Source organism: Anabas testudineus, chromosome 9, assembly GCF_900324465.2.
Source record: "Anabas testudineus chromosome 9, fAnaTes1.2, whole genome shotgun sequence".
Taxonomy (NCBI): domain Eukaryota; kingdom Metazoa; phylum Chordata; class Actinopteri; order Anabantiformes; family Anabantidae; genus Anabas; species Anabas testudineus.
The window spans coordinates 20,732,605-20,760,581 of record NC_046618.1 but is presented as its reverse complement, the minus strand read 5'-3'; the positions used below and the strand labels follow the sequence as shown (position 1 = coordinate 20,760,581).

General features: G+C 42.4%; 1 protein-coding gene across 1 annotated transcript; it reads right to left on the bottom strand.

Moving 5' to 3' along the window:
* Positions 1–953: 953 nt before the first annotated feature.
* On the bottom strand, positions 954–27,154 carry LOC113150492 (coiled-coil domain-containing protein 60). Its single transcript, XM_026343048.1, is given in 14 exon segments — positions 954–1,085; positions 1,651–1,840; positions 2,032–2,172; positions 2,524–2,664; positions 3,300–3,392; positions 4,153–4,231; positions 6,809–7,013; positions 9,108–9,195; positions 10,883–10,987; positions 16,888–17,010; positions 18,098–18,268; positions 23,712–23,788; positions 24,125–24,202; positions 26,858–27,154. Coding segments are annotated over 14 exon segments (1,839 nt in total). The 5' UTR covers positions 27,074–27,154.
* Positions 27,155–27,977: the final 823 nt, after the last annotated feature.

The following is a 27,977-nucleotide window of genomic DNA, read 5'->3' as shown; positions in this document are numbered from 1 at the left end:
CTTGTTCAAAAATTAGCTTCAAGCTGTATTTTATATTTTACTGGTGCATAATTATACTGGTTTATTTATTATTGGTGGTTTTTATTTGGTCTAGACTTCGTGCCCAGAGGCAGAAGTTCTAAAACCTGAGAGAAGTTCAAATGAAAGAACACTTGTCCCCCTCCACTTCATGTTTTTTCTCTGCTGTCCTGCTCCCCACCCCCCCTACCCTCATACCCTCACCCAAGGCTAAAGCAATGGGTTGTGGGGGTGGGTTGAGCTTAGCTCCCAGACTGTGCGGCATTCCTGAAATGTGTGCTAGCTCTCTGTTGCCCTTGTTTCCCGTCTCACCCTCCTCTTCCAGGCAAGCGACCTTCCCCCTTTCACTCTACGCTGCTCCACCACTACTGCACACACTCATGGAATGAAGTAGATGTGGCCTCTGAAAAGACATTCAGTACTGTTTATCATAGACGGAGGAATTCCCCAGAGGTCGTTTTATGAGTTGAATAACACATAAGAACTTAGCAGTGTTGTAAATTAGGTAGGACACACATTGTTTTCTTTTTAAAAGGCATCTCTCTGTCACAAGACACGATTTCAGACACATTCACTTTCAATTTGTCTAAGAAACAGTGATAAGAGAATAAAAAGTGAACCAAAGGTCATTATTCTTATCAGGCAGGCAGGGAACCATGGGTCGGGAACTTTTATTCAAAGCCCCAAGGGAAAGCAGGGTGGGGTTAAAGGTCAATATGAGTGTTTAGCTCGGTTCAACAGGTTCAAAAACAGTACATTGGACTGATCGTGCATTTTCTCTGCTGCTAACTGCAGGGAACCAATATCTTCTATTGTTCCATCGATATTTTTAATTACTTTTAAGGCTACTTTATGTTATGTGTGTGTGTATGTGTGTGTGTGTGTGTGTGTGTGAGAGAGAGACATCTTTATTTCTCCCAGCCTTTGACCTCCTTTCAGTTTCTTCCTGAGTGTGGGTCATCTGCTTTACAAAGGGTGCCATGATACTATGGAGGCCGAGTGACTCTTGAAAACAGCCAGGCATCGTACTCTTCTCTTGACAGCTGTACCACGTACTTCATGGCAATCTGACAAAACAAGAGAGGGAGGTGGATCATTTAAATAGATACAGAGATGGACAGAGAGAGACAGATGGAATAAAACACAAATATACAGCTGAAATCTGACACATTCAGTACCAGAATCTCGTCTTTGTGTCCTCCCACTGAGCCAGAACTGCTGCACTGTCCTGAGAATGAACACAGAGAGAGAACTGGCAGCGCCCACCGCTCCCCGTGGACCGTCTAAATCAGTGAGGCATCTTTACTGTCCCCAAGTGTTATTTATCAGTGAGCTTCCTGTAATTACACTTTCAGTTATCTTCTCTGGAGTCTGGGAGGAATGTGCTACCCCTCATTTGTGACCGGTAGGGGCCTGTTCAGAGGGTCCTGAGCCTGTTAGTCATGGAGCAAGATTTGTCTCTAATTGATGGCTTGGTGGGTGGCACAGAATATCGTCAGTGTTTTTAGTGCTTCATTCTGGTCTTTGTTGCTCTGATGTGATGTGATTGTTGTTGTTTTTTTAATTGTTAACCCTGAATTATCTTTGAAAAGTTTAACTTTAAGTTGGTTGTGATATTTGTGTCACGATTACCTGGATGGCCACACACAGCTCAGGCAGACAGAGCTCCCACGGCTCCAGACCCTCCAGGAGCTTCAGGAAGAGCTGAGGTCGAACCCTGATCGGCTGCTGCTCTGCGAAACCACTTAGCTTTTGCAGCACCCGGCTCACCGCTTGCTCCTTACACACCTCTTCAGGCAGGCTGCTCAGCAGAGAGGACAGCCTGATAACAAACCCAAACAAGCAGTAGTGTCAGAATAATGGCCAAATAACACATCACAGTATATGATGTATCTTAGTGGTACATATGTGAACCACATGCACATAGAGATTCACAGATGTGTGCAAGCAAACCCCCGCCCCAGTAACTCCCCCAGATTCCACAGTAAATAATGTCTTCACCAGGCTGCATACCACATATTCCTGCTGTGGTTGTTTTTATTGTTCGGAGCTTCTGTCTCCTGGGACTTGCCGGTCACATGATGAGGAGTGTGGTGGGATTTGGTCATATGACACAAGGCCTGATGCTCTCGGAGACCACTGTGTAACCTCTCCCTGGAAACGAGTAGGAATGAATTAAAAAAATAAAAGAAACTAGAAGAACCTGTAAGGTCACACACACAGTCTTCCACCCAACACATGGTTTCTACTGTTCTGGCACACATCCGGTATTTAACTTGTGCCCTGTAAGTACACAAAAGAATATAACTAAGCAAACATGGTTGTAATAGAACTGGCAGTACCAGTCAGATGATAAACTAATTCCTGTGTCACCTCCCAAATGGAAACGGCTACTAACTGAAACCTCACTTAAAATCTCTTTAAGTTAAAAAGTAATTATTGTGATAATAAATGAGTGACAGTTTGGGAAAACCAGTAAAAATACTCCTCTGGGAACTGTCAGACCTGGCTTTTAGCTCCAAGGTGTTGACGTAGCTCTCAGCCAGCTCCTCAGCTCTTTCCTTAAAAGCATCTCTCAGCTCCTGCAGCTTGTTGGCTTTGCTGTTAATCAGGTGGCAAATGGTTGGTGGTGTCTTGGCAGGACAGCTACACGTAGGGGAAACAAAAACTCTATATAGACTCCAGAATCAAATTTAAAATCCTCTCTACATAGAAAGCTCTTTTCTTTTCTTATCACACCTTAAAGACCTCCTAGTGCTGTATTATCCCAATAGAGCACTTTGTCCTCTGAGGGAAGATCTACGTGTGGTTGCCTGAGGCAGAGCCTTTGGCTATCAAGCTCCTCTCCTGTGGAACCAGCCGTGAATTCAGGTTCAGACGCCATCTGTACTTTTAAGATTTGGCTTAAAACTTTCCCTTCTGATAAAGCCTGTAGTCAGAGCTGGCTCAGCTCACTCTGAACCATCTCTTTATTACGCTGCTGTAGGCTTAGACCGCTGGGAGACCACCTTTGATAAAATGGGCTCTTCTCCTCTCTCTATCCATTTATATGCCACCATTACACCTCGACTTATTCGCCCTATAGTTACGTTTCAGCTTTCAGCCTGGTTCTGCCGAAGAGTTCTTCCATTAAAGGGAGTTTCATACACCGAAACACTGATATTAACAGAATATACTGTATTACTAACATATATATTTTAAATAGACCAAGTAATGAATCACCTAGTCTCGTTTACTTAGGTAATCGAGTTAATTATTTATGGGAGAGGCAGCAACTGCACCTATTTGGTTGCGATGCAGTTGTGTTCTTGGAGCCGGTTTGGTTGTCCATTCTGTGGAGTAAAGGCTGTAGTTTGGACTCGGATGCTTTCAAACTGAAACAGATGACGGGTACAACAAGTAAGACTTGTTTACAGGAGAGACTGTTAAAACAGGGATAGGTCATAAGGAGTAAAGTGTCAGTCATAAAGCATGTGTAATCAATCACTGAATGGTGGTTATCATGTGATCACATGTAAGAGTCATTAATGAAATGTCAATAAGAACAACATGTTTGATGTCCACGATACAATTTGCATACAAATGCACTGCAGAACTTGTGACACAGATTTTCATATGAATGCCTTTAAACTCAGGAACACGCCAGAGGATGAATTAAACTAAAGGGGACTAAAAGTTGACTACTTGAAAGGTTACCACCGCAAAAAGAGTGAGGAAAGTAAAGGTAGAGCTGCCACTGAACATTTTTGTCGTTGCTCTTTGAACAATCATTCCAGGATCAGAGGAATACTGTCCTGCCCATGATAGTTTGGACTTTTGTCCTCCTTTAGATTACCTGCTGTTGATCTAGGAAATAAAACCTTTGCTACTGTTCCAGTTATTATAAGTTTCTGACTCCTAAAGAGAGTTGGCCTGAGGAACAACAACAGCCAAGGGTAGAATTTAAGGATTTATGGCAGTGGACTGATAACAATACAGGCCAGTAATGTCGGTTATGACCTATGCCCAGAATTTATGTTACTGTATTAACTCTTAATCTGTTTTTACAGTGTTGTTGCTCAGGTTCAGGCAGCTGAAATACAAGTCATGAGCTAATGGCTTGGTGAAATGGTTATACTGACTGCCACAACTTACCTGTCTGCCACACTGTTGTTTTGGGGACTTTGGCACATTTTCTTGAACCTCTGCTGGATGTATGATAATGTGCGAAGACCTAAAGATAAATAGTATTAATGAAATTATAAAGGTTATTCCACTTTTCATGCACCGTCACTTCTCTTCCTTTGCAGCAATTATTACTCTGCGACTCTTCTAGTGCAGAATTTTCTTTCTTTCATTATTTCAGAATCACCACTACACTGCATGCAGATGCAACCTACTGCGTATCACACTGCATTAATATACTGTTCAAATCACTATATTTTGTTTGTCAATGTACAACAATGGTCTTGAGCTGCTAAAATAATACAGCATCCTTTGTAACTGAATAACTTATGTGCCTTCCTGTGTGCTTGATCTGAGTAACTGTTATCATCCTACACACTGAAAACCTCCCTGTGAATAAAATTTTTATATAAATAAAACTCAATCTGACATTATATTTCATGACTTGTGTTGTCTAAACCCCTCAGACCAGTTCAACAGTCTGTTTCCCCAGATTAGGTGAAACAGATTTAGCTTTTTTGAAAACAAAAATACTAGGAAATATAAAAAATGTAAATATTAGTGGGTAATTGCAGTATTATTGTAATACAAGTACTACTAGAGTCTCAACTGCAGCCAAACTGTCTATACTGGTTTTATTTATTATCTAATCTCGCCCCCTGGTGGTCACTTGTTGCTACTGCGCCACAAACGGACAAAGGTTGATCTAATATGAACTCCCACTTAAATAGCAGCTAGTAGTTTGTGCATAGATGTCACATGCAGTGATAAAGCTTTATGAAGCTCTCTGAGAGTACAAAGCATTCATTCAAATGTTAAATACCAGCCTAAAAGTCTCAAGTTCTCTATGAGCTGTGACAAAATTAATCACAGTGTGGCAAATCAGGGAGATGAGGCACTTATTAAAATGTATAGCACAATTTCTCACGAAGAATAGATAAAAAAATCTGCAGCCAAAACTGTAATAGCCCATAACTCTTGCAAATTGGCTAGCTTTAGATTGAATAAATAGAGTTCTTATTTTAATTATCCCAAATGAATGTGGTGGATTAACTATCTCTGCTGCAAAAAAAAAAAAAAAAAAAAAAAAGGCGGAAAAAATTATGTTGAAATGCAAACATAAACCTCCTAATTATTCAAAGTTTTACACTCCCTTTTCTCATCAAAGAGTTTGAAAGACTGCTTATTTTCCCCCTCAAAGTAGAGAAGTTGTCTTTCAACTTCATTTACCGGGCAAAACAATGTAGTGTGGGCAGAGCTGCACGTCTCCAGTGGCCAATTTCTGGATTTCAGACATAACTCTGGGGATTAGCCGGTACAGCAGTTAATTGCTTCAAACCAATGATGCCGAATTAATCCTTTGATTTTTGGACTCCTTTTATGATTCGAGTGAGAGGGAGGAAGGGGGAGGAAGAGAGAGAGAGAGAGAAAAAAGTGACACAGTGGAGAGAAAAAGAAGGAACAACAACACGCCAGTGACTCAGGCAGCAAAGGCGAGCTGAGCATCCTTTCATCAGGAGGTAATGATATGAAACCTGTAATCTACAGGAGATGGGGCGGTGGGGGAGATCAGATAACTAATTATGCTCTGCTCTGAAGCCTGAAGCAGTGCACTCTGGGAGGCAGCGCAGGGCACAGGAGGACCGACTCCTGCCACAAACCATCTGATCACCCTGTTGAGTATTATATCGAACTGACCCAACTCTTATTTTGGTTTCCATTTCAGGCTCAGCAGGTGGTGGGTAAGTGTGTGTATGTGTGTGTGTGAGTTTTAAAAGAGAATTTAGGTACCATCAGGTTTTTTTTTTCTTCCCCTATCAAGCTGACGATCTCTAGCCGCAGGAATAAAGTGACTTTTTAAAGCTTTGTGTTCATGTCAAAGAGCCGTTTCTATGACAACAGAGCTAAATTTCTATGGAACGGTTTGGGTATTTTGCACCTTCACAGTAGGGTGTTTTGGCAGATTCATGTTTTTCTCCTAGGTCCAGTTTAGGTTGAAAGTGGGTTTAAGGTTGAGTCTAAATCTGTGTTTACAGTGTCAAGCCAAGGTGAGGTCATCAAAACTGTTGCTGTAGGTTTAAGACATCATGACCCCACAGGTAACAGTGCACCTGATGTGACTTCTTACTTGCTATTTAGGGTTATGGAGGTTAAGATTAGGACTGAATACAGTCAGTGATGGTGGGAAAAGGGCAGGAGCCGTTCAGCGCTCTACAATCATACAAGTCAGAGCCTGTGGACCCGAATGTTGGAGACTAATAGTATGACACTGACTTCTAGACAGTCATCAACATTTGTCAGAAACAATGAGTCTGCACACCCTTCGATGGAAACTACTGTACAAGGGTTACTTGCCTGTTCTTCAGTCAAACCTTTCTTTTTGTGTTTTTAACCACTGTTCATCATAGAATAACTACATTTCTCATAGGTGTGAACGTGCTCAATATATGTTAACCTGTTCGGGGTGTAACCCGCCTATCGCCCAATGACGGCTGGGATTGGCTCCAGCACCATGTGACCGTTAAGAGGAATAGCAGTTAGGATAATGGATGGATGGTCATAAAACAGCCTTTATACTCATCCATCTATTAATCACAACACATAATGTCAAATCTCAACTGCTCACTCTCTGAGGGAGGTCGTTCTGTCTCCTCTGCTGCTCCTGGAGTCCCCGTGTCGTCCTCGGGGCCGTGGACCAGAGAGGACAGACTGCTGCCCACAGTGGTAGAGGTGAGTGCAGAGAGGGAGACCACACTCATAATGGAAGACCTTCTGAAAGTGTGGAGGTGGATAGAGGAGCTGCGACGGCGCCTGGGATGAGCTCTGCTTGGCTGTTATAAAAAAAAAAAGGGAAGGAGATCTGCAGTAGTTTGGTTCAACAGAGCACATTCATTAAAGGCAGCATGTGGTTAGTTTGTCACAGCAACCCATAGAGGTCAGTACAACAAAGCAGTTCTGCTGTAATTATTATAGGACAGTGGCTCTTATAGAATTACTTTGAACCCTGACCTAACCTAATAATATAATCTTGAAATGTTAGATTATTATGATGATTATGGTCTTTAATATATTTATTTGTGTTGTCTAACATCATCATAAAAGGTTATTTTTCTTTAATATAATGCTTCAAATATCCAATAGACCTGTAACAATGCATTCCTGGAGCCATGATATTTAGTGATTAGGTATGATCATTTGTGTTTTTGGTGTATCCCTCATCTGTGTCATTTTCTTAGACTAGGTGTTTCCTTCATTTCCTCAAGTTGCCTTTTGAGACCTCCTAAGAGAACAGTCACCCCTTACTTAAAACAAGACCTCTCTCATGGCTGTGTTATGTTCCTGTAGATTGAGGCCACTGTCAACAGAGATTTGAACGGGCTATAATTGTCCCTCCTCTCTCCGTGTAACTGCTGAGAGTCAGCACAGAATGGAGGCTCTTGGAATTAGCTCTGAGGGACTAACCAAAACCTGGCATTCACCAGTGATGGTTTAGATCTCTCAACGTTTTGTTTTTGCAACGAGCTTCATTTTTGCCATGCTAGAAATATCTCAGCGTGACGCACAGCCATCTGCGTTCATCCAGTTATTCCTTAGGAAAAGTAAATCAGAGCAACAAAAACGACAAAAAGCGCAGACATGGTGAAATATTCCTATAATAATAGTCGCTTTCAAATACAGGAATCCATTTTTCTTGAAGCCTAAAGCAAAGTCCTAAATTTATATCGGCTCCTTGTGGGGACAATTGATCCTCCTACGTGCAGAAATATGCGAACATGCACACATGCACACACGGACAAGCTGACAGACGGCAGCTTGGCACACACCAATAGGCAGACCCATCTCTCAACTGAGGACGACATGTGAGCAACAGAAAGGAGCCAGACATGTCTCTCCTTCCCCCATCTCTTCCCTGTGCCCTTCCTCCTCTCTCCCCGCCTGTCTGTCAGAGAGGACCCGAGCCTTAAGTGTGTGTGATGCTCCCATCAGCCTAATTATCAGGGTGGAAGGAAGCACAACACTTCAGCAACGGCGACAACAGCTCTCCAAATGTCCTCTACTGCCACACACCGTCATCCCCTAAGGAGCATGTGTGCGTGTGTGTGGTGAAAATGCTTTTTGCTTATTGAGTCAGTCTGTGGGTGTAAGCATGCACATTTGACTGTTTAAATAAGTGTTCCAGCACATCAAGATTCCAGGTTTAGAGTTTATTAAATGCTCTGTTTGACAATGAGTGAGTGAATGCACCTGATTTGTTCTTTTTTCTGTTATGTTATGTTGTTATGCGTGTGCGGCTGTGAGTTTGTGCACGGACATGTCACGCTGCAGCACTTTTCTCTTTCTGCAGAGTGTGTCAGGTAGAGGACTTTGAAAGATAAGTTCTGGGCAATGTCCAACCTCCTGCTGAGATCAAAGTTTGTCTAGAACTCCGGGGAACAGATGGAGAAAATGAATATCCTTCGTGGCTAGAACTGTGTGGACACCAAAAGATTACGCACACGTGATTATGCAACATCTTATTCCATAACTGTGGACGTCAACATGCTGTAACAATCGCACTTGAAGTTGGGATTCGTGTTTATTTGAAAAGGTGTTTGATGGATTCTTTATCGACCTCACACAGGAGCGAAGTTGGAAACCAACAGTACTGTTGTCTAAAATATCAACATATGCTAGAACACGCAAGAACAGGCTTGATATATTCTGACGTTCCTACCTTAGCGTAGCACTCTGCACCAAGCACGCGTTGCTAGTAGAATTTAAAATGAGGTCACAGCTTGTTTTGTTTAAATCAAGTTTCAAAAAGATCTGTTTTCAGCTGTTGATGAATAAACAGAGCTGCATTTTTCTCCCTATGTTTCAAATGCTAAAAATTTTAAAAATAAAACCATAACAAAGTATATAGAGGAAATCAGAGACAGGAATACCTTGGATGAAACAAACTGCTCCCATTTGTTCTCAATGGCCCTCTCTTTTTTCAGCGTCTTTATCGTGGTCATGCCTCGGCCAGGGTCTCTGAGAACGGAAAATAATAAATAGCTTGTGTTGTGATACATTCATCAGTCCGGTGACCTTCTGCAACTCACCACCAGCCGAAACCGGCCTTCGAGGCAGAGACAGCTCAAGAGTCGCCATAGCCATTATCAAAATCATAATTCATCTTATCATAAAAACCGTGCGGTGTATGAGATTGATAACCAACATCAGAGCTACCAGCCTTGTGGAGGGCCCAGCAGTGTCGTAACCTTGTAATAATGTTTCATTTCATCCTCTCCTTGTCTTCCTGTACAGTGATACTTCAGCTGGATCATTTGGCCCATAAAGCTTAAGACTTTCTGGGAAATTGGATTTGAAGCTGAGTGAAGGCCCTGAAGGCTGTAACATGACAAAAAAAAAAAAAAAAATCTCTTTGTAGCTCTTTTGCTCCCGTTCCTTCCTTTAATTCTTTCCTTTTTCATTTTTCTATCAATTATTCAAGGCCTACAGAGGGGTGCAATAATATTCCTGTACTACATTCAACAAGGAGCCCCTGTGACTGAACACAGCACAGCTGCCTTTAAACTTTATGAATTCATCTATTCTCCCAGTCCAGGTGTCCTCTGACTCTTAAAGAAGCTGCAGCATTAAAATCATTATACGCCGTGTATCTTATTACCATTAAAAGGAACACAGTGGTACGAGTGTACAAGTGAGAATGTAAAAACCGTCACATCAATATTAAGCTGAGGGTAAAAATAATAAAAAGTCTTTAAGGACTACAGATGCAATGCAACAACAGTCCTGTAAGCACCACACAGCAGCTGCTGCTGCTGCTGCTGCTGCAGCTGCACGTTCCCTCCATTTCCCCACTCTCGGCTCCCTGCGGTGGGTCAATATCACAAGAGCTGGAACCTAGGGGGGGCAGGAGGATGGAAGAATGCAATCTCTTCGCTAAGCCTGGACCCCCTCCGGAGTGTTGGACTTTATATTTCATCCAGGACTGTCAGCCGGTGCCTGCGGCTCACGATCACGGCTGTACTTCATCACTGGTCCTATACGGCGCAGGTACAGCACCTCTTTAGGTGGCTCGATTAAAAAACAGAGCGGATTTGAGAAACGTTAGACATCGGTTGGCATGCAGAGGTCAGAACTGTAATGAGGAAGTCGCTGCCGAGTTTTGACAGCAAAAATCCCCCTTTTATAGTAAATAATGGTTCATCTATTATGTATGAGGCTTTTTGAAAGTATGAAGACAGGTGCTGCCATAACCCACCCCATGGGCTTTCCAGTCTCAATGCTCACTGAATGCACCACTATCCTGTTTAATGTAAACAACTGTAGGATAATTCATTCACAAACCTGAGCTCCCATATTAGGTTTTAACAAACATGCACAATATATTTTTTTCATATTGTATTCAATATTGTATTGTATTTTATTTTTTAAGTATTCAAGGAATTAATTTCATGTGTTGCCTTTAGCTTCAGTACAAGAAAGAACAAAACAAGACAATGTTTCACTGTCACATTTTACTTTGGCATTAAGATAAAATCAGTCTGCAGGTTTTAACAGGAGGAGCGGCCATTAGACACACAGTATTTTTAGAGAAATCTTCCTATAGGCATCTGTAAATGTCCACATTTTATCTGTGCGCTTGTTCCAACTGATCAGTGGTCAGTTGTATGTGTGGGTGGTAATAACCTTTGACCCTAGAATAACTTACTTGGGGTCCCAGCAGGCGGTGAGGGGGCCGACTCTGCCCGGGCGATCCACAGTTAAAGCTTCCAGCAGCCAATTCAGACAGCAGAGCTGGCGGTAGATGACCTCCCTGCAACAGCACATAAAGACAAACTTCAACTGTCTAAGTTCGTTTTGAGTTCATTTGTATGCTTTTACCGTCATAACTCACGACATGACACATTTCACTTTCCTATTTAGATCCTGACCTCTATGTAAACTACATTTACTGAATATTTCTGCTTTCAGAGCAAAGAGGACTATAGGAAAATAAAGATATGTTTAGGTGGGAATAGATGCACGTAAGATCTATGGTGGATAATAAACATGAATAATTGAATTAAGCTGGAAAACTATTCCTCTAAATAACCACAACGTATGTGAAGGTCGGCAATAATATACAAAAAGGCTTCAAGAGAGAGGCTGTCAATCAAACTTGTAACAAATACAACACAAAACAAAGTATTAATAATAATGTATAGATTTAATAATAGTGAGGTTCATCAGTTGGTTCATATCCAACATGGTGAAAATAAGGAACATGTTAACTTTTTACTTTACAGAGCATGAACCACTGTATCAGATTAGATTCCCAGCGGTCTCTTTCATCTGTTTTGTTCTGTCTATAATTGCTATAATCTCGCTCAGGTTCCTCTGGCGACGTCACAGTTCCTGTTAGCAGCGCTGAAAATACAGACGATGGAGGAAAATTATATTCCAGGATCAGATTTCAAGAGCATTTTCTATATAAAACCTTTGTGCACAGACTCTTCATTCATCTTTTTTTTTTTTTTATAGTGTAGGGATGCAGACATGTTTTTTTTTTATGTTCTTTGTCCTCATTTTATATTTATATTCTTTAGGTTCTGTGATGCGATTGTATGCTTGATCATGGCTTTTACATTGTACAGCAGGTCTCACTAAATGCTCTGTAGAAATGCTACTAAAGACGTGTTTAATGAAACACTATTTCTCATTTTGATCTGGATGCAATATGCCCAAACAGTACTACAGAAATCAATGGTGTAGTGCTCCCTGAAATGAATAACAGCCTTGATTTTCTATTGGAGACATTTGAAGTGGGAACAAATGTAAAACATGCCATCTGCCATCTCTCTAAGCTTGGTTACACCGTCACCTGCAGTTAAGAGGCGCTGTCCGTCACCCTGACACTTTCACGCTTTGAGGCTTTATGACCACATCCATTCCCATGATTTTTCCTAACACATCAAACATAATATGAATTCTGTCTCCCTCCCTGCCTCACACAAATGTTGCTGCCTCAGGTCATTCCAAGCTCTTTTCATTATCGACGAGGCCACGTGCCTGTCAGGCAGATAGTCTGCTAGATTAAGATCTGTCAGATGTCCGGTAGCAGCCTTCAAAACAGGGTTGTTATTTCCCACAGGTCTGACTAAAAAAAAAAAAAAAATGTTGGCAATAATGTCAAAGCAAATGCATGTTGAGCTGGAAGAAATGTATCATAAACAAAAGCTCTGGAGAGGAGATGTGTCCCCGTGGAGACGTCCATAGACAAGTGTGAAGGAATCCTCCATGAGATCCTTTAGAATTTGTACAAGACTTTACTGATAATCGAGGGAGGGAACTACCCTTAATAAGTCAAATCTACTGTATAATATATAGCAAAATACAGAATAGTTCAATAATACTAAGACTACAGCTGCTACTACCACTAAGAAGCAATATTGGACAAGGTATGTAAGATAGAAGTATTGGCAAACCAGTCTGTAGTTATTAGCAATATTGGACAAGGTAGGTAGAGTAGAAGTCTTGTCTGCGCCCAGAAAGAGACCGTTCCGTATGGGGGACATGGAAAACCTCCCCTACGAGGCGTCCCGGGGGCATCCGAAACAGATGCCCAAGCCACCTCAACTGGCCCCTCTCGATGCAGAGGAGCAGCGGCTCTACTCCGAGCTCCTCCCGGGTGACTGAGCTCCTCACCCTATCTCTAAGGGTGCGCCCAGCCACTCTGCGGAGGAAACTCATTTCGGCCGCTTGTATCCGCGACCTTGTCCTTTCGGTCATGACCCAAAGCTGTCGTCCTACTGGGGGATTTCAACGCCCACGTGGGCAATGACAGTGATACCTGGAGGGGCGTGATTGGGAGGAACGGCCTCCCTGATCTGAACCCGAGTGGTGTTTTGTTATTGGACTTCTGTGCTAGTCACAGCTTGTCCATAACGAACACCATGTTCAAGCATAAGGGTGTCCATCAGTGCACGTGGCACCAGGACACCCTAGGTCGGAGGTCTATGATCGACTTTGTGGTTGTGTCATCTGACCTCCGACCATATGTCTTGGACACTCGGGTGAAGAGAGGGGCTGAGCTGTCAACTGATCACCACCTGGTGGTAAGTTGGATCCGATGGCGGAGGAGGGAGCGGGATAGACCTGGCAGACCCAAACGTATTGTGAGGGTCTGTTGGGAACGTCTGGTGGAACCCTCTGTCAGAGAGGTCTTCAACTCCCACCTCCGGGAGAGCTACAATCAGGTCCCGAGGGAGTCTGGAGACATTGAGTCCGAGTGGACCATGTTTTCCACCTCCATTGTCAATGCGGCTGTTCGGAGCTGTGGCCGTAGGGTCTCTGGTGCCTGTCGTGGCGGCAATCCCCGAACCCGGTGGTGGACACCGGAAGTAAGGGAAGCCGTCAAGCTGAAGAAGGAGTCTTATCAGGCCTGGTTGGCCTGTGGGACTCCTGATGCAGCTGATGGGTATCGGCAGGCCAAACGTGCCGCAGCCCGCGCGGTCGCAGAGGCAAAAACTCGGACCTGGGAAAAGTTCGGCGAGGCCATGGAGGAGGACTATCGGTCTGCCTCAAGGAAATTCTGGCAAACCGTCCGGCGCCTCAGAAGGGGAAAGCAGTTTCCCGCCAACACTGTTTACAGTGGAGGTGGGGAGTTGCTGACTTCGACTGGGGACGTTGTAGGACGGTGGAAGGAATACTTTGAGGATCTCCTCAACCCCGTTGACACGGCTTCTGTTGAGGAAGCAGAGGCTGGGGACTCGGAGGTTGATTCGTCCATTTCCCTGGTTGAAGTCACCGAGGTAGTCAGTAAGCTCCTCGGTGGCAAGGCACCAGGGGTGGATGAAATTCGCCCCGAGTACCTTAAGTCTCTGGATGTTGTAGGGCTGTCTTGGCTGACACGCCTTTGCAGCATCGCGTGGAGATCGGGGACAGTACCTCTGGACTGGCAGACCGGGGTGGTGGTTCCTCTTTTTAAAAAGGGGGACCGGAGGGTGTGTTCCAACTATAGGGGGATCACACTCCTCAGCCTCCCTGGGAAAGTCTATTCCAGAGTGCTGGAGAGGAGAGTTAGGCCGCTAGTCGAACCTCGGATCCAGGAGGAACAATGCGGTTTTCGTCCTGGCCGTGGAACACTGGACCAGCTCCATACTCTCGCTAGGGTGCTCGAGGGTTCATGGGAGTTCGCCCATCCAGTCTACATGTGTTTTGTAGACTTGGAGAAGGCGTTTGACCGTGTCCCTCGTGGCATCCTGTGGGGGGTACTCCGGGAATACGGGATTCGGGACCCTTTGTTAAGGGCCATTCGGTCCTTGTATGACCGGAGTAGGAGCTTGGTTCGCATTGCCGGTAGTAAGTCAGACTTGTTCCCGGTGCATGTTGGACTCCGACAGGGCTGCCCTTTGTCACCGATCCTGTTCATTACCTTTATGGACAGGATTTCTAGGCGCAGCCAGGGGTCGGAGGGAATCCGGTTTGGGAATCACAGGATTTCATCTCTGCTTTTTGCAGATGATGTTGTCCTGTTGGCTTCATCAGACCGGGACCTCCAGCAGGCACTGGGGCGGTTTGCAGCCGAGTGTGAAGGGGCTGGGATGAGAATCAGCACCTCCAAGTCCGAGGCCATGGTTCTCAACCGGAAAAAGGTGGCTTGCACCCTCCAGGTTGGGGGGGAGATCCTCCCTCAAGTGGAGGAGTTTAAGTATCTTGGGGTCTTGTTCACGAGTGAGGGAAATAGGGAGCGTGAGATTGACAGACGGATTGGTGCATCGGCAGCAGTAATGCGGTCGGTGTACCGGTCCGTCGTGGTGAAAAAGGAGCTGAGCCGAAAGGCAAAGCTCTCGATTTACCGGTCAGTCTACGTTCCTACCCTCACCTATGGTCATGAGCTTTGGGTAGTTATTAGTGTTATCTGAATTTGCTGGGAGCATTTATGGATTGTATTTATTGGAGATATATTATGAGTAGATAAATTACAAGTAAAAAGTAACACAGTATTATTTTTCTTATTATTACAATGTCTGTGTGTATTTGTATTGTTAATAGGAGACGGCCTGACAGTTCCTAACTGAGTTAGTGTTCTATAAATTGTATGAGGAGAAATTCAAACTGAAACACTTACATTTCTGTAATTACTTGGATAAATCCAGCTGTGATAAAGCTCATGTGATACAGTCAAAAACGAGCCCAGCAAATACTAATCAATGTGTTGTGAAACTGCTTCCTCTTTTCCCCGCTGTTTCTGTGAGATCTCAATATCAGACCCACATTAATCAGATTAGATATTTCTGTAACAACAATTTATAACTAAGTGATGACAAGTGATTAGAGACCAAACATTTGGGTCTTTAGAAGACCGTTGGGACAGCAGGTGTCTCCTATTATGACGGCTAAAATATTCTTACTTTGCCCATTACATTATTCTCATGCTTACTGTATCGCGCCTTTGTTGAAAAATCTAGTGCTTGTGGGTTGTGACATCAAAAGAGAGCGTGGCGCTTGCAGAACCCACTAAATGTTGCTTTTGTAAATGTGGGTTTTCACCATGTTCATTGTCAGCCAACACCTGAGTTTGCAACAAGGCAGATTTGTCGGAGAAAAGTTTTTCTGACGTGCCTTTGAGAAAGGTTTCAGTTCACAGAGCATCAAAGGAGACTGCCGTATGAAAGAAATACAAAATGAAAGCATCAGGAGTCTCTGTCATTGTCAGATGTTACACATTAAATATTCACCAATCTGCCTGTTTGTTTTTTTGTTTGTCTGATGTTTACTGAGGTGTAGTAACACATCTGTTTGACATGAATCAAAAATGAACAGTGACTGATAGGAGGAGGTGGAAAAAGTGCTACTACTCCTTAGAAGCAAATGATTTTCATTTCAAACATCTCGCTTTTGTTCCTCTACTGTGATGCAGGGCGTGGTGAATTAATGATGGTACAACCTGAGCTTCGTAGCTTTGATGTTGAAAATCGCCTTCGATTCCACAAACAATTCATTTATTGGATCAGTGCTTTGGAAACGTAACGTATCTGGTTACCCATGACGTTCTCTTCTGCATGAAGAAATACACGACACAGCTCAGATATACACGCACAGCTGCGTATATGAAGCACAGCACGTTGTTGTAGTACATTTGCATTTAGTCATTTGGCAGTCACTCTCATCCAAAGTGACTTACAAGTGAGATACAAAGCAAGAAAAAAATCTAAGTCATGGAGAAGACATTTAAAGCAAAGTGCCATGAGAGGAAACGATTGTAAGGGGGAAGAGTTTTTTAAGTGCATAAGAAATTGCGGAAGAGTTCTGTCTTCAACTGTTTTCTGAAATATAGTGAGTGAGAGTATAAGCTATATACTGCACATGAAGACTTATGCCTCTTTTACTGGAAGTAACGATAAGCTGCTTGGATGGAGAGTGTGGAGTGGGTTTTGTAGTCAATCTCCATCTGTTCACACAGAAGATCATTTAGTAGAATTATAGTAGTGTGCATGAGAATAGCTAAACTAAATATTAAAATGTATGGAATTAAGTCACTTGAGCCACAAAAATCATGGCATACATATGTGTTTGTACACTTTTGAGAACAATTTACCCAAAACAGAACCCAGCTTTTAGACAGCCTCTCATCCTGAGTAGCTTTTAATACAGAAGAAGGATAATTCAAAATCAATTACATTAAATAACATTAAAGGAAAAGAAAAGACTGTACAATAACAATAACCTTACCTTGGTGCTTCATGCAGCAGAGGAGAGGTCAGAGAGTAATGGACAGGGGTGAAAGGTCGCGCTGACTTCTTCCTGTGTGATCTTGCTCCATTCCCACCTGACCAGCTGCTTCCAACAGGCCACCTTAACAAAAACAAGTTAATTATAAATCTGTTTTAGTGACGCACCGTGAGCAGGCAGATGACAGTATCGTTGATAGTTTGGTTTTGGGACTTCTTTTATTTATTTATTATTTGGTGTACCATCCACTGTGTCTCTGTCTGATCTTTGCGTTTCAGTTACAGTATTGGAGAGAGAAGGTGTTAAATGCCTTAATTAAAGGATGATTAACCAATCCTGTAAGCTTATGACTTGCCTTTAAGTCACAGCATTGTTCAACGTAACAGCTGTTGGAAGTACTTAATACAGGAGTGTGCTATGGCTGCCTTGATCCTACTGTGCTATGAATGAAAGGACAAGGTAAGACATCACTTGCTGTATTTTGTCAATTCTGTATCACTATACTCCTTCAATATATTGCAGCAATGAAGCAGCAGTTCAGCTAGAAGTGACCAAGCATGTGGTTTAACTGTTCAACTAAGAACTCCAGCTTCTAATAATATCAGCATAAAAACTACTGAAACATAATGTTCAGTAACGTTGATCTGATTACCAGTGGTTTAAAAATGTACAACAGGAACATTAACATTATCTAAACTATCGTGTGCTGGTTATGTACTATTTTAGAGAAAGATCCCCGACTTGCTTTAGTGTCTAGACCTTACCTGAGTTGTTTAGTGCTGAGAGTGTGGAGGAATTGAAATGTTCTTTTGTAAAATTTAAACAAAATGCAGCAAAGAGTTTCAGGCAAAGTGCAGCAATGTTTGGAATGAAGACGCTAGTTTCTTTGTTGTAAAAAGAAAAATGAGAGTGTGCAGTATTCATCATATGCTACACACATCTTGTAACAATAAGCCAGAGGGAGACACCGCAACATGAAATTGAACTGACTAACACACGCACAGTACGCACCCACACACAAAGCCACCCCCATACACACACCCACCGCTAAATATATATACATGTTTTATACACCATTATATTATACACTGTATGCATTATTTTCTATATCTCTAATGTTGTTCAGATTTTTCAAACAGGCCTAATTTCACTGCCTTGCTGCGTTGCTGTTGGCATGAACATACATTTGAATCTTGAGCTGTTGCCTCACCCTCCTGAATCGCTGTCTGAGTCAGAGGAGAGACCGGGAGGTCGTGGCTCTGTTCTCCGTTGCTCCTCCCTCCTCATCCGCTGCCTCTCCTCCTCCTCCTGCTCCTCCTGTTCCTCTTTCTGCAGGAGGTGGAAGTAGCTCTGGCCTCGCTTAATTGCTGATGCCAACCGCCTGCAAAGCAGATAAATATGCAAGACGGAGTCGTAAATATAGGGCATCAACAGTGTGCTGTAGTAGTGACATACGTTCACTTTCCAACTACGCAAATGACAAAAATAAAACAAAAAGAACAAAATGCACATAAACCGCAAATGTCAAGCCTACACATTAATCTTCTGTCTTTGTCAGAGATAAAAATACCATCAAAGCACCAAACCACACACACAAGCACACAGTAAATCATCCAAGTCAGAGCACACCAAAGCAGCAGGCAGGCACAAATGACACCTAGCTGAAGCAGTGTGAGAGAAACATGTTACGTCTGGCCAGATTAATGACTTAATTATGGCGATTTAGCTTCCAACCATAACCTTTCCACAAATAATGTTTGCTTGTTTTTCCCATAGTACACGCGTAATTACTTTTGCATTAATGCTGTGCTGGAAAATTAAAAGACGCAGGCACTGAGGCAACTGTCGAGGTGACTTTGCGAGGAGACTGGTCGAGGTAACACCTTTGTGTGCGTTAATCATTTTGCGAGTTTGCCTTGTTGTGAATGAAGTAGGCATAGAAAAGCGGGTCAAAGTGCAGGCTGCAGCGAAGCTCTTTACAGTGGGCTGGAGTGGAGAATCAAGGTGGCACACACCACGCCGGCTCTATGATCTTTTGTTGCTGGATTCAGAAGAATATTGAAAGGGCTATATGTGATTTAAAACAAAATGAAGGCTGCGGTTTCTATGGTTGGTGGAGGAAGCTCAATAGTCATCAGGAATTTCAATATGAGTGCAGCACCAAGATAAGATATCACATCACAAGGACAATATCCAGGGAATAGTGAATTTAGAGTTGGGCAATACCCAGTATTAATAGAAAGTATTATTTCTGCTGGAGGTTTCTTCCTCTAAAGGGAGTTTGTCCTCTCCACTGTCACCTAGTGCTGCTCAAGTGGGGTTGTTGGGTTTTCTATACAACTCTGTATACAGTCAAATATATTTATTATTTATTTAAACCTTAAACACTGTAAAGTGCCTTGAGATGACTTCTGTTATATAGAAATTTATTTATTGTTTATATAGTTTGAGTATATAGTGAGTAAAAAAAAGTTTTTAAAAGAATCTGCTGTGTTACCAAATATTTCCCAGTGGCCACTTGCAGCGTTGCAACATGAAAATCTAGTGATGATGAAAACCAAACTGCAAACAAGCTTGTTTGGTTAATACCAGAGTTCAATTTTTACACTTCAGTATTACAAATCACAAAATTGCCACAAGGGGGCTCTATAATTTGCACAACAAATGATCCTTCTAAATGACTTGATCTGGCTCAAATATAATCATTACATAATGCAAGGAGCCAATTCAAAATCTACCATTTTTATATGGTAACCAGTTCACCCCTTTTTATATTAGCAGAACCTGAGTCAGTCTAAAACAAATTGGGTCAAGAATGATATTGTTAGATTCTCCAATGTGCCCTCAAGAGTCCAAGGACTCAAATGCACATGGTCAACACAGCTATAAATGTGGACATCCAAGCAAACGCCTTATAAACGTTGCACTAATTGAGGAATAGGGTTCTGTATCTAGTGAAAAATGTAGAGATGGAGGTTCCAACATTTCCAGCAATGTTGGAATATTGTGTGTGGAGGGAAATGCACTTCTTACACCTCATTTAGCTTCCTCCTTTACCCAGAGCGACTTGTGCTTTTGAACGCAACAAGAAAAAGCTTCAATTTTCTGAGTGGACACCACAAGACACCAACAAGAAAAAGAGTCTGGGTCAGAGCTGCGGCGACCTGACAATATTCTTGTGACCTCTCTTTTCCAGGCGAACTAGATTTTTTTTTTTTTTTTTTGAAAGGGTGAAACAAGACAAGCAAAGACACAAACGCCTGCATATGTTCCAACCCTCTGCTGCTCCAGTTCTTATTTGTTATCTAGCGAGCAGCTGGCTGGTAATATTTCGCCCACAAGTGGAGCCAAGCACTTCAGCCCAGGAGGGGGGCACCGAGCACTTGTGTTCCAGCATGCTAATTTGGCTCCGTTTGGTGATACACCAAGTGCACCAGTTTAGCTCGCAGGCATGTCAGTTCTATTTACATACCACCACACCCCTGATATTACTTATTAATCTTCAGATGTGACATCTAAGCCCAAAATGCAGCAATCTTAATTAAAGTGTGTTTCTATCAGCATCGCTAATGACTCGTAGCTTCAAATGTGCAAAAAGTTTTTCCCTGGAGTTGCTGCCGGCTGCCAAGAGTGTGGGAGGTTGCTCAGTGACCTTGCCTCAGACGTGACTAATTTTGTTAGCTCTTTGTGTTAAAGTGACTCTTTCACTTTAATTCAGCTAGTTTAAATTGGTTAATATCCTCTAACTGGCAGGCAAACGGGTGTCTTTCTGCTCCTGTTTGATGCACCACATGCACAAATGCTTGTGACAACAGCCCCGGTTGTGCCTGAGTGTAACATGAAAGCTGAACAATAATATGCTGAGGGGAAAGAGAGATAGTGAGAGAGAGAGCGAGAGAAAGCAGATGACAGAAGAAAGCTGCCGTGTTAATGACAGACTGTTGTATTTGGTGTGACAAGAAAATAAAAGGCACTGAGAAGAAGCAATGTATCATCAATATATCAACACACAATTAAACTTTTGTATTTAAAAGCCAAGAAACTCCATTACGCCTTTTGTCATCACTACTGTCTGTCCTTTCACACAATAAGTTATTCATCTTTGTGAGAGAGAGAGAATCATGACCACAAATCAGAGGCTGGCTTGAAAATATCAATGAAGACGACAGCGAGGATTTGATGTGTAGTTAAAAATTGATTGCAATTTTAAAAATTGATATATTTGTGCATAGAGAGGGACGGTGGCGGTGGGGGGGGGACAGTATTTAACTGATCATGGGAGCACTTGGGTGGCAGCTTGTTGCCAGGCAACAAAAGAGATAGGGTTGGTGGTAGGTGAGGAATCTTTACCGTGATTTGACCAACTAAGATACTGTGGCTCTACTCTGACTCTACTCATAGCTTCTACTTCACATTATCACAAGTACCAACGCGTGAATTTCTAACGCCCAAGTTACGATAACAGGAATTATTTTGCAGGTAAGATGCAAAATCCACTGCAGTTTGAACACGTATCATAATCAAGTCCTACTAACTCTGGGACGTGTCATCAGTCTGCTACAACGTGATGAAAAACAGTATTCACGCTTGTGTTGACAAGACGGCGTGGAATGTTTCATGTCAACATTGCCACAGACAAATGGCAGGCTGCGACAACACAAGCTGGTGCAGTCATAAATGACAGAACACCACTGGCAAGGATAAGAGCCAGAACACTCATTAGGCTTTTGTAGGGAGGAAACTGGACTCTGACAGTAGCTGCACACCCGATGATTTTGTGGAGCATCACAGTTTGCCCCTGTACTGTCACAGAAATGAGTTACTGCATATATATCCAAAGAAAGTAACATGGTGGTTGTGAAGAAAAGAAATTCACATTCAAGTGAAGATCTTTATAATGTTGTCCTAATTTCCACCTCATCTTTTAATGGATGAAGAGAAAGCATTAATACAGCTAAGTCTGGGTTTTGGGTCTTAAATTACATGACAAATCCCTGTCGTACAGAGGAAGATTAGAAGGATGTGAAATACATCATGTAATAATATCATCCAAATGTTCAGATATTTCTGCCTTTGTTTTATGAATTGTGACTTCAATTAAAAATAAATAAGTAAATAAAAAGGTTCCCTAATCGTTTATTTTCACATGGGACTACTCTCGCAGGCTCTTTTCACGGTGATCTAGACAAGTGAAATTAATTAAAAACATGCCAGTGCACTTGTGAACACAGAAACAAGAGAGGGGGTAGTGAATTAAACCAAACCATACACAAAATAGGAACACTAAACCTGGAAAGGAGTGTCTAAAAAGGGCTTTATTCAGTTGGGAGAGTCTTTGTAAGTGTGAAACTGTTACCACCACAAAGCAGTGCAAGTAAATTAATTCGATAAATACCAGTAGCATGTACTCACTGTGCTATTAAGCTGCTCTAAACATGTGTGTTACAACAAATAATGTCCCACTTTCTCTCCATGATTCACATATTTCATAAGGAACACATTAGAGAGGATTCTGAAGCAGTAACTTGATATTTTGGGAAATACATCGACACTCGCTAAATATGGTGCAGGAGCCGCACAGTTCTTAGCCCAGCTTAGCATAGAGATTGGGAAGCAGATGGAAACAATTAACCTTGCTCTCCTCACAAAAAAAAACCCAAAAAATAAAAAGAAAACACACCTCCAGGCACCTTAACACTCACAAATGAACATTAATGAATACAGAAACAGAAATGTACCACTGGCAAGTTTGCAAAGCTTTACTGTTTTATGAATCGTCTTATTGCATCTTCATTATTACAGATATACATGATGAAAAACATGCAGTCAAAATTTTGATATACAACTTTAACATGAGCAAAAATAAAATTCCATTATTTCCAGTGTTCTCAGGTGGAAGCAGAAATGACAGAAGCTAATACTGTATGTCACAAATTAGTCAACTAGTGAAATAAAACTAAATCTTTGAGCGTGGCTAGTTTGCAAAGGTAAGTGAGTTTGTTTTGCGTGATTTGGAAGAATTGATCCTTTAGTGCGATTACTGTAGAGGAGATAATGGTGACAATCCAGTGGTTCATATTTCCATTTAGAAATATGGTATTGCTGAAAAACAGACCACTACATGTCAAATGCTTGCACCAAACTGCCCGGGCAGAAAAACAAAACCCGGCTGATTAAGTTGAACAGGTTTGCTCCAGCCAGAGAAGCAGTCAGATGTATGAGCTTTCAAAATGTGAGCTGACAGAGAATGGGCTGCCATTTGGCCTAAAAGCCATCATGGCCCCAAATCATTACTACTGTATTCACTTGCGGGGGGATAAACAGCCACAATTCATCTGGGGGTTAGTTTCTCCTGTGAAAATGGCAACCTCTCCCCATAACACCTGTATGAATAATTCAGCACTCCCGGCTCTATCAGAGGCTGTCAGAAATGTCAGCTGGTTGGAAGTACCCTTGGCTGCCCCCAGAGGATGTTGTCTCTACACCCTGTGGTGGGGTTAGGGGGTTGCACACACCCAACACATACACACACACACACACGCATTGAACCAAATGCCACAGTGTTTTCAGTGCCAGGACTCAGCAAGGCTGAGAATACCCGCAGTGAGCAAACTGGTGCAGTTTCCCCCTTTTTCATGAGCTACATTATTAGTAAATGTGTTTTTTTTTCCACCCATAAATAGGCACCAGTGGAGTCCTTATTTGTTTCAGGGGGAAAAAAGCAAATAGGCATAACAGATTTAAATCAACAACGGCAAAAAAGATAACAGAGGGGATCCCATTTTTCCCCATATTTCCTAAACACCCACAGATGTAACTCTCACCTGGCGCGGCACAGATGCTTCCTCAGGGAAACGATGTCTGCTTGTTTTCCACCCTGCGTACGGCAGCCTGGCAAACTCTGAAGAGAAAGTGCATAAAAACACAGACATAAAAACAAAAAGGGCTCCGAGTAGCTTTAGAACTCGGAGCATTTCGACACCCATGACAGAGTCTGCTGCATCCCCGTGTGACCTCTGCGGAAGCAAAGTGGGCAGCAGGCCAAGAGTAGGAACCGTGTCTCTAATATGACATGGTTTATAGAAATGACAGATAATCAGGCAATTAATCTTTATAATTAGCTGCAATGAGTAAAAGAAAATCATTATGCAACATAAACTGACGTTTTCTACAGTATAAATTACATAACAGGGTGTGAGGGGAGTATAAATGTGAGTTTAATGATAAGCAGTCACACCTTACTTCCTCCTGTGGAATCTGGAGCTGTGCTGTAAATGGACTGGCCACCTATCTTCGGTGGGTCATTTGCAGCCACCTATAAATAGATCAGAGTGAAAGCAAAGAGGCATTAGGCAGCTTGGACTGGATGATTGAGGATGTTTATAACTATAAATTAAATTAAATACATCAGAATTAAAAAAGAAAGAAAAAGAAGCAAACTAAACGACTAAATTTTACTTTGAGGCAGTCGTTTTTATAAGAGATTACAGTAAATGAGAACGCTGCAAAACTAATCAAGCAGAAAACCTTGCTATTCTCTTGAAGGTGCCGCATTAAAAAAGCCTTTAGACTTTTAAAAACCTCTCTGCACCGCTGTGTGGTTCCTCGGTGAGCCCGTGTCACAGGAGGATTCAGCAGCACTTCTCCACAGTGACATAAGTTATGGAGCAAACAGTGGACTCAGTGGTGCTCAGTCACTTGAATGAAAATTGCTTTCCAGCTTATGGGTTTACTTCTGCTCTACACCATCGACAATTGACCTAATGTCCAACTTGTTTTGTGAGCAAATATTACATCGGAAAGGGAAGCTTTCTGGCAACAACAAACAAAATCCTAGACTTAATAGTTGAGTAGCTATACTACACTATCTAATGTCAAGTGAAATTAAATGCTTCTTTGTCTCAACTTTAAAAGTGCTATGTATACCAAAGGGAATGTTTCCCTCACAATATCAACTGGCACAACTTTTAATCAAAGCATGGCTCAAACTGACCATGGATCAATGGCTAAAAGCCAGCCAAAGATCATCTGTTGTTCCACATCAGTCTTGTATCTACTTCATTTGGTTCGAGTCTCCACAGACTCACTTTTCAGCTCCGGAAACCCCATTTTCACCTCATCACATCAATAGAAAATAGAGCCCCAGAGAGTAAATGCTGAATTGGAGTTGGTTGTTACAGTTAAAAAATGCAACTCTCCCAAATGTCACTGCTTTCAGGATGTACGGCAAAGCTACAGCTTCGAGACAAAGTCTTCAAGCTGCAACGTACACAGGACAAGAGAACGTGTCAGAGAGCGTGGAAATGCCATGGCCGTCATATTTCACCGTGAGGCTTCTGTGTGAGCAGCCCTGCCTCTGCCCGGCCCCTGCTCCACCCCAGCGTCTCTCTTCATCTTCCTCCTCCTCATCACCCCCTTGTCGCCACACGCTTCTGCTGATGGATGAGCTCATTTGCTGCAAATCTCTTTCGAGTCAAACCGGGACACTGTTGTTGCCCTTCTGCTACTTCACTGGACATAGAATAGAGACCTCAGCACATGAATGCAGTATGTTCACCTATAAAACACAGAAAATTCATGTTCCAATACATTTATGGAACGGAAAAACTGTGTATTCCACCAAGACCCAGGAGTAAAACAAACAGAAGAGTGTTAGTATTGCTTTTGCCTTAACAGCACCACAGAGAGCTGAATCAAAAACAATGTAAATGCAATAACAGAGCAGGAAACTGCAGAATCTGAGATTGCTTTGTTTTCCCTCCTTGGTGATTTACAGTGTATATGGGGCCATTCTGTAGTCAGAGACACAATGGATTGGCAACAGGCATGGCTAAACCAGATCCAGAAATGAATTTCTTCAAGCAACAGCATCATTTAGTTTAGATCAAAGTTCAACCATTGTTCCATATTATTTCTGACTCCTTGTTGGACGCAATAATTTGTAAAAAACGCTTTCCAAAATTTCCATAGATAAGCCATTCCAGTCTGATGTGTCAGTTCTGATAAGCACCACGTCTCTCTATTCGCCGGGCAGCCGGCCTGTCTCTGTGACTGAGCCAGCTTCACAATAACTATGATGAATGCAATGTCCACAGGAACAAACCAGCCATTTGACACTTCATCCCCCTTGATGCATTAGCTGCTAATATCCCCTGGATCCATAGCAGGATGTTTGAAGCCCTGTGATTTGCTCTGACCGGCCTCTGCTGAGCTCTCCCCTGAGCATAGGTGACTGTAATCATCTTACAAATGGCAATGTCTTACTTCAAATGCATTTGTTTGTGGAAGCGGGCTTTAGGGGCCACACACAACTACCTCAAATCTAAACTCAAAGCACGCCGAGGTTGGTTAAAGCAAACCGGGTGCATTTCCCCTCGCTTTGACTGCGAGTTTGAAATGCGTTTTCATCTGGGCTCGAAAATCTGATTTGTGAAACACTTGATGTGCTTGAGCGCACAGAAGGATTAGTGTCCATTAAAAGTAGATGTAGTGACTGGTTTTGGATGGGCTCTGTGCAGCATGGCGGGTGGGAGGGCTTGATGCGTGATGCCATGAAATGAAAGGGATCTCTTTCTCACACACACACACACACACACACACACACACACACACACACACACACACACACACACACACACACACACACACAGCAATGTATGAAAATATCACTTAAGAAGGTTATTAGCAGTTCAAGGGAGGAGATGCATGAGAGACCAAGAAGACTTTCTCATCTTTAGCAGCTGCCAGATAGGATAAATCCGAAATTGTGGGGGGGGAAATGAGTGTTTTAAAGTTTATTTTTATTTTGGGTGGGATGAATAAACTGCCAGTGATCTTTGAAGTTAATACTGATTCAACACATCGGAAAGATTTGGTGATGCGTTTACAGGAGGTGGGGAAACGCATTGATACACATTTATACACACGCAACAGAAATCCCGCTTGTTGTGCAGGCTAATAAACGAAATACCTTCTCCGTGTGTTGTTGTCCCATTTTCTGAACCACTGGTTTGGTTTCCAGATGTGAAGGCCATTTGGGGGTTTCACTTGCTCTCCAGGGAGCTTCTCGGACGCTCCGCCGGATCAGGTGCAGCTTTCGGCGGCCATGATTCTCCCGGGAGTCCGGCTCCTCCTCGCTCCTCCGAACACAACCAGGTTTTACTGAACCCAAACGACGCGGCTGCATCCTTGTATTTCGATTAATGACCACGAGTGTGAAAGTCACAAAGCTGCGTGATGTGGTGCGATAACAGCTGACATGACCTGAGTGTCCTTAAACACATTTTTTTACAAAGTCGCCAAACTTTGTGCATCAAGTGTTTTTTGATCTGCGACTTCCGTTTCCCATGACAACGGTTAATGCAGCTCAGCTGACAAGGAAATAAAACCTGATGCATGTAACTCCGAGTGTGGACTCATGTCCAGAACAATAAGAGTAATCAGATACAGCTGTGGAAATTTCAGGTCACTGTGAGGGATGCATGTAGAAAATGTGTAGTGTCTAATGCCCTTTGCATCATTTATAAATACAAATGTATTAAATAAAATAAAAACCCATTAACTGCCATACAACCAACAGTGCATTATGCAAACCTAAAAATGCTGTGTTCATAGACTGAGGGGAAAATGCAGCATCTGCCAACAAACTCTCTTTCAGGTTTAAAAACCTGATTTTTACTAGCCTAGTTTCCACCTGTGGGATACAGCTGACCTTTAACAGACCATTTCTATGAAAATTTACAAAATATCATACAGGCTGTATTTATTGATTACAGCCTTCTGGTAATTTTGGCCTTTTTTTACAAACAGTCTGTCAACTGTCCAACAATTTAATCAATTTCTGCATAGCATAAAAAAAGTTTTATAATTTAGAGCAAACTTCTGCAAAATAAAGACAGTAAGTTTAAAAGATTTGGGTAAAATTAGTAAATTGAACACATACCTGCATTGTGTTACCTGTTAATCTACCTGCCAGCCTATGAGGAGGGACCATTAACCCATAAACACAATAAATGCAAAACGTGTCAGGCAAAACAGTATTTCAGTTGAAAACAAGGTATCTGTGCAACCATCCAACTAACGCTACCTCA